Source organism: Chrysochloris asiatica, unplaced genomic scaffold, assembly GCF_000296735.1.
Source record: "Chrysochloris asiatica unplaced genomic scaffold, ChrAsi1.0 scaffold00052, whole genome shotgun sequence".
NCBI lineage: Eukaryota > Metazoa > Chordata > Mammalia > Afrosoricida > Chrysochloridae > Chrysochloris > Chrysochloris asiatica.
Genome location: NW_006408570.1, coordinates 18,965,489 through 18,978,369, shown reverse-complemented (window position 1 = coordinate 18,978,369; position 12,881 = coordinate 18,965,489). Strand labels below are relative to the sequence as shown.

The following is a 12,881-nucleotide window of genomic DNA, read 5'->3' as shown; positions in this document are numbered from 1 at the left end:
AAATAATGAGTCTTTTTTTTTTTTTTTTACGTTAGGTGCCATCGAGTTGGTACCAACTCATAGTGACCCTATGTAAAACAATGAAACACTGCTCGGTCCTGGGCCAACCTGTCGTTGCCACACTTGAACCCATTGATGCTTCCACTTTGTCAATCCATCTCCTCTTGGGGTCTTCCTCTTTTTCTCTGACCCTCCAACTTATAGCATGTCAAATATAGGTTGCACAGGACCAGGAAGTGTTTCATTCTATTGTGCATACAGGGTCGTTATGAGTTGGTACTGACTCAATGGCACTAACAACAACAGTATGTCCAAAGTATTTTTCATGTTTATAGTCTTTACTATTAGAATCTAAAAATGAAACATTAGAATAATTTTATTTCACAATTTATTTTCATAAGTTACTTTCAAATTTTTCAAAATTGCAAATAATATAGTCAGATATTCATATACTGGGTGACTTACCTATACCAGAATATCTGAAATGATATTGTTGAGGAAACAAAAGAATCTCAGTATACACTTTCATGTCAGTGTAATGTACAAGAATGCCATTTCTTCAGCACTGTCATGAATATTAGGTGTCACAACTAGCTAAAAACTTTTTTGTTGTTCACAGGATTTTTTATAGTTTTATAGTTAGGGGTCTGGACAGGAATACCAACCAGCACATGTGGCAGCTCTTATAAACATCCTATTATTGTGGGGTTAACTAAGCAGGTAGTAGAAAACACACGCCCACCAAGCAGAGTGCCTATTCTAATCCCTGTTTCTTCTCTGCTGAAAGGGGTTTTCTCAAAAAAGAAAACAAAAAACCCAAAATACTAGAATAGACAGATATTCAGTCCTCACTTATCTCTCATCCAGTTTCCCCTATTGCTAACATCTTACATTACTATGGCTCATTTGTCATGACTAAGGAACCATTATTGGCATATATTAACTAAAGGCCACATTCTATTTAGATTTCTCTAGCTTTGCACTGCTGTCCTTCAGCTATAGGCCCTGGTCAGGACACCACATTACATTTAGTCATCATTTCTCCAGAGACTCCTCTGGTCAGTGACAGTTTCTCAGTCTTTCCTTATTTTTTATGATCTTGAGAGTTTTGAAGCATACTGGTCAGATATTTTTTAAGGATGTCTCTCATTTGGGTTTGTCTGATGTTTTCTCATAGTTAAGACTCACGCTATCAGTTGTTGGAAGGAAGATAACAGAAGTAAAGTGCCCTTCTCATCACATCAGGGGTATATGCGGTCAATGTGACTTATCAGTGTAAAGTTACCCCTCTTTTCTCATATTCTTCACTCTGGAAGCAAGTCACTAAGCTCATTCTCATACGTGGTGAGAACTTAAGCTTCACCTCCCTGGATGCCGGGATCAACATAAACTATTTGGAATTGTTTAGTATGGAGATTTGTCTTATCTTCCCCTATTTATTTAGTCATTTATTTTTTATCAGCTTGAACGCATGGATATTTATTTTATATTTTAGGTTATAATCCAGTGCTACAGTACGTACTGTTTTTTGTTTTTAGTGTTCTTTTTAGCTTGAGTTTCATTTGAAAAGATGATTGAACTTAAAAATACCAGCAAAAATTCTGATAGTGTGGCATTTTTGTATAGTGAACAAAACAATGATTAACAATAACTGTCATTTTAACAATTAAAACATATAGCTTATTACATGTAAAGTTTATGGTAACACTTTATATACAATGTCCCTTTATATACAATGTCACAATCCAATAACAAAAGTACTGTTATCATTAAGAGGTGTGATTTCTTTTATTGGAGCCTGGTGTTTAGTAACCAAGATCTGACTGCTAGATGGACTCACTGATATGGGGGTGCCACTACTTCTAGGCTCTCTCAGCGGACAAAGACAAGCTAGGATATTTGTTTTTAATGATTTTTAAAATCTTGAAAACTGTATTCTGGCTTTTATTTCTTTGAATATTATCCATATTGAACACATTCTATGTATTTACAAGAGTTTTCCATTCTGTGAAATAGGCATTTGTTGTATTTGCCCACCTGTCTACAAGATCTTTGTTTATTCTGTATTGGCCTATGTACAATACAGGTTTTTATCATTTAATTGACATGATTTCAGTAATTACTCCCTATCAGTTGTTAAATATCTTTGTTACTACATTACTATTTGCCTTCTCAAAAGCAAGAAAACAAAATTATAGGTGATGTAACCTGAGGAAAAACAATGTCCTATCCTAACAAAAACACTAGATTTTGTGACACATCATCATAAGTTTCCACATACTATTAACTTTGACCTCTAAGAACATCTTCAAGAGTCTTAGAATTGTACAACAATGGGCATATTGTGGTTGCCTTTAAAACAAACAAAACTTGTAACAACAACAAAGATTCTTTAAATTCTGAATTTTTGACTTACAGGTCCTGACTCTAGGATAATTATGAGCCAAAAGAAACCGCTCAACCCAGTTTTCCATATTCTGTAGGACCCAGCTGTGTGCTAGTTTATTTCGGGGTGTCTGCACTGCCAACCAATCCAGACACTGGGAAGGATTGTATTCAATCACCTACAAATAAAAAGAATTTAAGGTCAAGAAAAGAATAAGGTCAACAGATAAAGCAGTTACATTTTATTTACCTATAGTATGTGTTACTAGCTAAAATAAGTTTTTTTTGAAAACTAAAGCCTGAAAACAAGTTTCATCCATGTCCCACTATACACACATTTTTAACACTATTTATATTATTTCTCAACAGGCAATCTTCAAGAGATTTTGTCATTATGATAGGAAAAAATGAAAAGTAGTTCACTATACTACTGTGGAGATTTTTTTCATGGGAATCTAGACTAGAAGCCAAATTCTGTGAAAACCAGTCATGTCTATTCATTTACATATTGTTTAGCTTTTTTAGTGCTAAAATGGCATTTGTTATAACAGAGAAATGTGTGTGACCCGTTATAGAAAAACGCTGTCAAACTTGGTGGTTTGCTGTTGAGTGGGTTCCTACTCATAGTGACCTTGTATAGGGTTTCCAAGGCTGTACATCCTTACGAGAGGAGAAAGTATCATCTTTCTCTAGAAACTTGGCCTAGAAGGTAGGATTTTCCAATCCTCACTAAAAAAAAAATTTGTAACATCAGCAGTTAACTCAGGAGGAAGGGGCATTGTTGATGCTTCTGCCATCATTTCCACCAATAGCTGAAAACACTTAATCTATTGCTTTATGGAGCCTTTTGTGAAGGTAGTTGAGAGAAAACCTCAGGTTTGCTAAAGGTTGTTTATGACTCCACTAGGAAGTCTTTTAAACATCTGAACCTTTTTTCCTCCAAACCTTGTCAGCCAAAATTCACTCAAAATATCCCTTCCTCCTGTGACTTTACTGAAACCATTTTTAGATTTCCAAGAGGCTTGTAGTTAAAATGGTGACGCTATTATAAAAATAAATTCCTTGGGAAAAGAAATACTGAAAACATCTGCTACAAAACTTACCTCCCATATCCTCTGCAGAATATAAGATGCAAACGGAGGCATTCCTGGAGGCCCACCAGCAAACTCCATAAGCATAGTCAACAATTTAAAGAAAGGATTGGCTGCCTGCAAGACACATACATGACTCTGTATATAGATAAATCTGAATCTACTTCTTTTAGCGGAAAATAAACATGTACATGCTTTTATACCAAACCCACTGCTATTGAGTCCATTCATTCTGACTCACACAGTCATTCTTCTATACATCACATTGAAAATTCCTGTGCTAGCTCAGTGCACCTGCACACAACCCTAAACTACCATAAAGTAGCAGGATCACTAGAGAATAAATGTCAGTTGGGTGGAGTCGCATTAGCAAAAAACAAGTCTGCTATTTTCTGGATATCAACTTCGGACATTTCACTACGATAGAAAACTTTTGTTAATAGGTCATCCATGTTCTATGGGGAGAATGGTGGTTCTATAAGATAAGCACTAGACTGTAAACCACAAGGTCAGTGGTTTAAGACCACCAGCAGCTCTCTGGGAGAAAACTGACACTTTCTGCTCCCGCAAAGATTTAAAGCCTTGGAAATGCTATATACGGTTACTATGAGAGGGAACAGACTTGACGGTACTTGACATTAACAACATGTTCTATTGAAAAAGATGCAAAATTTTCTGAGTGGTAATTTAAATTTATACTTAAAGTAGCTGTAACATATTTCCAATTTACAAAAATACATTTGTACGATACTATGTTTTCCACATATTGGTGGTGGTGGTGGTGTGCCATGGAGTCAGTTCCGACTCATAGCGTCCCCACTTAGAGTTTCCGAGGCTGTAAATCTTTATGGGAGCAGAAAGCTTCATGTTTCTCCCGCGGAACAGCTAGTAGTTTCGAACTGCTGACCTTGAGGTTTGCAGCCCGACTCGTAACCACTACACCACCAGAGCTCCTTTACTCAACCTTTATGGCACCCTAGCGGTGCAACAGTTAACTGCTCAGCTGCTACCAAAAAGGTTGAAGGTTCGAACCTACCCACTGGTTCTGCAGGAAGAACATCTGGCAATCTGCATCCACAAAGATTTGTGAAGTGCCAGTGAGTTGATTCTAACCCATAGTGACCCTGTATAGGGTTTTCCAAGGATCAGCTGGTGAGTTTGAGGCACGAACCTTGTTGTTCAAAACGACTTTATGCCTAGGAAAACCTATGGGGGCAGTTCCACCACCAATATGAACAGCTAATTTGGTATAGTCATGTAAAACCTTAGTAATTTCTTTTAAAGAACCATTAGAAAGGTTCAGAGGTTCATATGAAAGTGCTGTCAGTTCTTATAGTTTCAAAAACAAGAATTAACAAATGTCAACATACCTCAGGAGTCAATTTTGCTATTGATGTGAAAAGCATAGAAACAATCTAAAATAAAAAAGAGGTATTTTTAGAATAGTCTTTTAAAAACTACCAAAAATCATGAAGATTGTGTCTTAGCACTTACATGTTCTGCAAGCCGATTATTGTATCGACAGAGACTGAAAATCAGATTGCAAGTTTGTCTTATATTGATGCCATCACGAATGTGTTGAAACAAGAAGGGAAATCCCTGTTGAAAGGAAAGGTTCTTCATTTAAGAAGTGTTATTATTTTGTAAAGATCAAATTGTCTAACATAGACAAGGCATTACCTTTCCTCCTGTTAATGCCGCCATATCAGTCTGTGATAGTGTCAGATGCCTGAAAGAAAATATTGGTTGAAAGAAGTTTTTCTTCCCTCTATACTACTTCATAGCTATTTTCATGACCACACACACCAAAATTACCGATTCCATTATAACATCACCTAGCCACACTCAGTAAGATGAGTTTTGGACTTCCTGCTAACTAGAGTTGCTGGCTTAACATTTTCCAGGACTGACACACATGGACGCTCAAATCAACTTCTACTTAACAGACTACTCAGTAATTTGGTATATTATGTTCACACTCAACTGAAAACCTAAATCAGTTACTGGCAAGTCGATTACAAATTATGGTGACCCCATGTGTGTCAGAGTGGAAAAATGTTCCACAGGTTTCCAATGAGTGATATATCGAAAGTACATGGTCAGGCCTCTTTTCCAGAGGCACAGCCAGGCATATTAACCAGGCACATTACCCAACAACCATGGTAATGTTAAGATGGATTTAATTTTACTTGGAGAGCGTTTTTTTTTTTTAACCTAACAGTGCTATCTCCTAGCTTAAATTTATAGCATATTAGTTTTTCAACTTTTTATTACAGAACATTTCAGATACACAAAAATGGAATAGTGTTAAGTATTTCATCACTCAACTTAAAATTTACAGACACAAGCCAATCTTATTTCATTTGCTCCACCAACCCAACTGAATAAGGAGCGCTGGTGGCATAATGGTTAAGTGCTTGATTGCTAACTGAAAAGTTGGCAGTTTGAATCCACCCAATGCTTTGTGAAAGACAGACATGGCAATCAGGTTCCATAATGATTATCTACAAGAAAACTATGATACAATCACTTGGAATTGTTATGAGTAGGAATTGACTACATGGCACCCAACAAGAAGTTACTTAGTTTGTTCTTCCAGGATAATTCTGAAACAAATTCCAGATGTCCTTTCATTTTAAGTATATCAACATGTATCTCTAAGATAAATTTCAAAACCATATAACCATAGTACCATTAACAAATCTAAGATAATTTCTTATTAAGATACAATATCTAATTAATGTATAAATTTCACCAAGTTTAAAAAAAATTTTTTTAAATAATATTAATTTGTTTGAATTAGGATTTAAAAAGCATCCAAAAGTTGTAATTCATTAACGTGCTTCTGAAACCCAATCTATTGATTTTCCTTCACATTTTGAAGGAAGCATGGACTGTTTATCCTATACTTCCTTCCCATTATTCTATATTGTGTTGTTTATTGTGTTGTTTTAATTAGATCTAGAAACAGTTAGAATGACCTTTAAATCAAGAATACTTTATAGATAATTGTTAAGTGGGATAAAGCACTGGACCACAAAGTCAGTTTGAACCACAAGGTCAGCTGTTCAAACTCACCAACTGCTCCTTGGAAACCCTATAAGGGTTCGCTGTGAGTCAAAACCAACTTGACAGCACTTAATAACAACAACAAACAACAATAGTTAAGAAATCATGGAATAAGTTTGGTAGTCCAACAATAATCAGAAAATAATCAAACCTGTGGGTTTCTATTACTATGATAATTACAGTGCATTAGACCAACAGTTGAATACAAAAACCATTATCAGATCGCCTTAAATGAAACCATTTAAGGCTTGCTGTTGGGAATTGTTACGTCTGCTATTTCATGATTTAATTATGTCTTCTTAACAACAATTAAAGTCAGTAACATGTAAAAAGAAATTTGCAGAGCTCTTAAGAACATAATTCATGTGGGAGGATGTAGAGTTTACATGTAGCAAAAAGTTTAAGATGCAAGGTATATGTCATAAACAATAGAGTATATAATTAAGTTCATTTATTTCATTCTGTCTTAATTTTGAAGGACTGTTTTTTATTCATTCAGTAACTTATTTATAACTATATAAAATAGATAATTCCAAAGCTAAAAATCTACAAAACAATGAATATTCAAAGTCAAGCCCAGCTTCCTTTTTGGTCTCCTTCATCTTGTTTTCCCTCCCCCACCCACAGAACACCATTTAGTAAAAAAACACCCATACACATACATATTCATAGCCCTCCCTTTTCTTAAACAGAGACATAGTAGACCTGCTCCTCCTCTACCTAGCTTTTTTCAACTAGTACCATATCCTAATGATCTCTTCAGGGTCATACAGATAGATTCTGTATTTCCTCTTTTTATTTTGCCAGTGATAGAGCATCCAATTGAGTGGCTGTCTTGTTTTGAAGGGCATTTGATTTGTCTCTTATCTTTTGCTATTACAAATACTATTTCAGTAAAGAGCTTTGTACAACTTTCTGTGCTTTTGCTAATTTTTTTTATAACAGATTCTTAAAAGTAGGTTGCTGGGACCATCAACGGAGAATAGCCGAGAGCAGGACCCTACCCAGAGAAACAGAGATGCCTGAGATGGAGACAGAGAAGACAACGTGGAGTGATGAAGCGGTTGAGGACTTTGGACCCAGAGAGGAAAACAGACTGTGGAGCGAAAACTTGGGGGGGGGGGAAGTGTAGGGGGCGGGTATCTAGGATATATATACCCTTTGGTTGGTGGATGATGCATGGAGGGGATTGGAACCATGGCAATGAGATGATATACGATGGAATGAATGTAAAACTAAAGTTCTCTCATGTAAACTATCATATAATTCACAATAAAACTTTAATTTAAAAAAAAAAGTAGGTTGTTGGGTTAAAGGAAAGATGCACATACAATTTTGCTAGATATTTTACTACAAATTTCTTCAAATGTATGCATGTCTAACAAGTTTTGTACTTATGCCTCAGGAGTTGAGGAGTGGAGTGTTATTAATGATAAGGAATTCTGGAATAAAAGCTACTGAATTAAGAGTAGTAAGACAATTAAGTAACAGCAATAAAATCAAACATGCTTTAAGCATGGTGAATATTAAAACATTTTACCTTTCTGAGCGAGATTGTTCGACCAAAAGAGCAACTAAAGCTATCATCTTTTCAAGTGCAGCTGGTCTGTATTTTTCTTCTGCCAGAGAGAGAATATCTTCCTCCTCCTCTTCTTCTTCTCCTTCTTCTTCTGACAACACTTCAACTTGAGGCTAAAAGGGACAAAATTAAATTTCAATATAGTATTCATTTTGAACTCATCATGAAAGCAAATACTTTGTTTTATATAGCTATGCAAGTAGATGGTGGCTGAAGGAAATTGTTGTGAAAAATAACCATTCAAAAGCCTATGCCTAACTTAAAACACAGTCTAAATCATACATGGAAGAATTTTAGATTAACTGGGTAAATCTGTAAAGGCAGTTATCTTCAATATTATGATGATTTAATGTACCTTAAGAGGATAAGTACTTTCACAATTTCTCTTGTAATTACATCCCTTAGAAGATAAATCAAGATAAAAAATTTTGAATAATAAAACAATTATTTCCTATTTAGTAAAAATGTTAATTAAAACAAAAGAAGAAATTCTCACTTGCCTTTTGTAGACAATACAAATAGGAAGTATTTCAACGAAATATTTACTTGGGCTTTGAAACACAAGAGACTGAAAACATTTTATGATATAACCATGGGAAAAAAAGCAGTTTAATTCACTCTTTTGGCTCAATTTTCATACAAACAATAGACAGTTATACACAGGGACAACAACCATTCAAGATCAAAAGGATAGCATTTATCCAAAGACAAAATTCAGAAGGGCTGAGAAAGAAGAAGGAATGAAAACAAGAAAAGAGGAAGTAGGAAGGGATATACACTGAGGGGATTGCAGTCACTGAGATGAAACAAAATGTATGTCTTGGTGAAGGCAAAACTGATGACCCATTTTGTAAACCTTCATTCAATTCACAAAGTAAAAAACCCAAAAAGGCAGTTTAAAATGGGTAGCTATGTAAGCTGGAATTAGATGATTTCAGTCTACATTCTGAGAAACATTAAAGCATAATAGTTATTAAAAAGTTCCAGTTCAAGATTCTGACAGACCAAGAATCAAAGGGCAACATGCTATAGGTCTGGAACAAGTAAAATTCTCCAAGCCTCATGTTCCTAATTTGCTAATCGGAGGTAAAAACAGTGCTTAGTTCTTAGGTTTATTATGAGGATTTAATAATCCAATGCTGCGTTTATGCAATACTTTTACATTATGAATGGTGGAGGTATAAATAAACAAGCTAAATTTCTGAAGATTCCAACAAATTTGATAACAAAGGGCTTAAAAAAGAAAAACAACATGTTATTAAGACTCCAAAGTAGATGGACATGTTCCCTAAGTTTATTTAGTTTGTTCCAGGGCTCTACCAGTGAAATTTATTGCTTAATTGTTTTGTCTCTTGCTACAGCCATGTTGTTGTTGTTGCTGTAGTTGTTAGGTGCCAGTGAGTCAGTTCTGACTCATAACGACCCTATACACAACATAATGAAACACTGCTTGTCCTGCACTATCCCCACATTATGTTTGAACTTACTGTTGGTACCAGTGTGCTGTCTTGTTGGGGTAGGGATCTTTCTCTATTTCAATGACTCTCCACATTACCAAGCATGATGTCCTTTCTCCAGGGACTGGTCCCTCCTGACAACATGTCCAAAGTTCAAGAGATGAAGTCTCAGTATCCTTGCTTCTAAAGGGTATACTTCTTCCAAGGCAGAATTGTTTGTTCTTCTTGAAGTCTTTGCGACTTTCAATATCCTCCTCCAACACCAAAATTCAAATTCATAGATTCTTCTATGGTCTTCCAATTCATTCACTGTTCAACTTTCACATGCATCTGATTTGACTGAAAATACCACGGCCATGGCTTGGGACAGCTACACCCAGTCTTCAAAATGACATCTTCACTGTTTAATGCTACAAAGAGGTCATCTGGAGCAGATGTGCCTAGTGTAATATAATGCTTGATTTCATGACTGCTGCTTCCATGAGTGTTGATTGTAGATTCAAGCAAAACAAAGTTTTTTCTTTCTGTTCATGTTATTTACTGCTCATGTTGTGAGAAATTTTGTTTTCTTTACATTGAGGTGCAATCCATACTGAAAGCTGAAGTCTCTGATCTTCATCAGTAAGTATTTTAATTTCTCTTTGCTTCTAAAAAGCAAGATTGTATCATCTGAGCGTCACAGGTTGTTAATGAGTCTTCCTCCAATTCTGATGCCACATTCTTCTTCATATAATTCAGCTTCCTGGATTATTTGCTTGGCATAAAGACTGAGAAGTATGGTAAAGGATACATCCTTGGTGCACGTAGTTCCTGATTTTAAACCATTCGGTATTTCCTTACTCTGATCTAATGACTGCCTTTTGGTCTATGTATAAGTTCCTCATGAGCAAAACTAAGTATTCTGGAATACCCATTCTCTGCAATGTTGTCTGTAGTTTATCACCCACACACTCAAACAGCCTTTGCATAGCCAATAAAACACATGTAAATATCTTTCTGATATTCTCTGATTTTTGCCAAAATTCATTTGATGTCAGAAATATTTCTGGCTCCACAACCTCTTCTGAATCTGGCTTGAATTTCTGAAAGCTCCGTCAATGTACTGCTGGCATCCTTTTGAATTATCTTTAGCAGAACTTAACTTGCATGTGACATAATATAATGGTTTCTGCATTCTATTGGAACAATTTTCTTTGGAATGGGCAAGATATGGATTGTTATTTGTTTGGCCAGGTTGTCTTTCAAATCTCTTGGCATACATACATGACTGCCTCCAGTGCTGAATCAGTTTGGTGCAAGATTTCAATTTGTATTCCTTCTTTCCCTGGAAACTTGTTTTTCACCATCACCTTCAGTGTGCTTTGACTTCTTTGTTCAGTACCATCGGTGCTTGATCATATGCTCCCTCTTGAAATGACTGAGTATTGATGAATTCTTTTTGGTAGAGCAACTCTGTATTCTTTACATCTTTCTTTTGATGCTTCCTATATCCATCAATATTTTACCCATAGATTCCTTCAATATATCAACTCAAGGTTTGAACTTTTTCTTCAGTTCTTTCATTCAGGTTGAGAAATGCTGAGCGTGTTCTTCCCTCATGGCTACTAATTCCCAGACTTTGCACATTTCATTATAATTTTTGAGTTTATCTTCTCAAATAGCTCTTGAAAATTTCTGCTCAGCTCTTAGTATTTCCTCATTTTTTCCAGTTGCTTTAGCTTCCCTATACTCAAAATCAATTTTCAGAGTATCTTCTGACATCCATTATTGTCTTTTCTTTCATTTTAATGATCCATTTTGCTTGCCTTCTGTATGGCTTCCAGTTATTAGTGTCTAATGCATCAAATTTGTTCTTGAATTGGTCTCTAAATTCAGGTGGGATATATTCAAGGTCATATTTCAAATCTTGTGGACTTATTTTTCTTCAGTTTCAGTCTGAAATTGCATATAAGCAATAGATGGTTTCTTCCACAGTTGGTTCCTGGCCTTTAAGCTGATGATATTGAGCTCTCTCTCTCATCTCTTCCCATAGATGCAGTCAATTTAATTTATGTGTATTCTATTTGATGAGGTCCATGTGTATAGTGACCTTTTATATTTTTGCCAAAAGACATTTGCAATGAATAGTTCTTGTAAAACTCTATAATGTGATCTCCAGCATCATTTCTATTATCAACTATTAATCCATCCTCTTTGTTTCCAACTTTTACATTCCAATTGCCAGTAATGATCAATCCATCTTGATTCCATGTTTGATCAAATTCAGACTGAAGGCGGTGATAGAATTCTTCAGTTTTATCATCAATGGCTTTAGCATGTGATATACAAATTTTAGTAATAGTGCTAGTAAGTGGTCTTCTTTATGTTGTGTTGTTAAGTGCCGTCAAATTGGTTCTGATTCACAGCAACCCTGTATAGGGTTTTCAAAGAGCAGCTGGTAGGTTTGAACTGCCAACGTTGCAGTTAGCAGTCCAGTGCTTAACCTACAGTGCTACACCAGGACTCTGATCTTCATTATAGGGGGGTATGGGTATTATCTTATGACAGGCAACATGGGACTTCTTTAAGATAGATCTTTAAATGCTCTTTTGACAATGAGTATGGAGCTACTCTTCTTCACTTTGTCATTCTCAGCATAGTAAACCATATGACTTTCTGATTCAAAATGGTCAAGACCACTCTATTTCAGCTATATACATATCATTAAAATTACATTAAAAACATTAACCAATCTTAGATCCTATCCTTAACATCTACTAAAGTTGGGCAAGAAAGGACTTCAAAGAGTCATAATACCTAATGGCTTTCCATGACTTCAAGCTACTAAAAATATGAATTCTAAATTCCTGATATGACAAAACTGTACTTACATTTTCAGGCCCTTTGGTTCCCATGTAAAAATGTACCATTGTAGATATAGCTTGCAACGAAAGCAGAAATTGGCTCTAAAAAGAAAAATATTGATTTCAAAATATACAGTAAAATAATTTTTTAACTTCGAAGTATTGAAAATAGGTACATAATTCCAGAAAGAACCAAATATTGCCTTACCTCTTCTTCACCCATTTTGGCGAATTCATAGAGAAAGGCAAAATATTCTGTGAGATGTTTACTGTGAGGTTTAACACCATGTTCCATAATTAATAACAAAGTTCTCACAAATCGAGTGACACATGAACGACCACCAATATCTTCTACTGAGGCATCCATGTCATCTGACCTGAAAGCACAATTTAATATAATCCTAGAGAATGCTTAAAGTCTGTAGATAGATATTGTCTGAGAGGAATAATATATTTT

The 12,881-nt window shown here is 35.4% G+C and overlaps 1 protein-coding gene across 1 annotated transcript in view; it reads right to left on the bottom strand.

Moving 5' to 3' along the window:
• The window catches only part of USP34 (ubiquitin specific peptidase 34), a 307,094-nt gene that overhangs the window by 28,112 nt on the left and 266,101 nt on the right, over positions 1-12,881 (bottom strand). Inside the window, 8 exon segments of the mRNA XM_006862984.1 lie at positions 2,417-2,564; positions 3,489-3,593; positions 4,847-4,891; positions 4,971-5,075; positions 5,157-5,205; positions 8,086-8,237; positions 12,452-12,526; positions 12,633-12,801. Of these exon segments, the coding sequence (XP_006863046.1) occupies positions 2,417-2,564; positions 3,489-3,593; positions 4,847-4,891; positions 4,971-5,075; positions 5,157-5,205; positions 8,086-8,237; positions 12,452-12,526; positions 12,633-12,801 (848 nt within the window).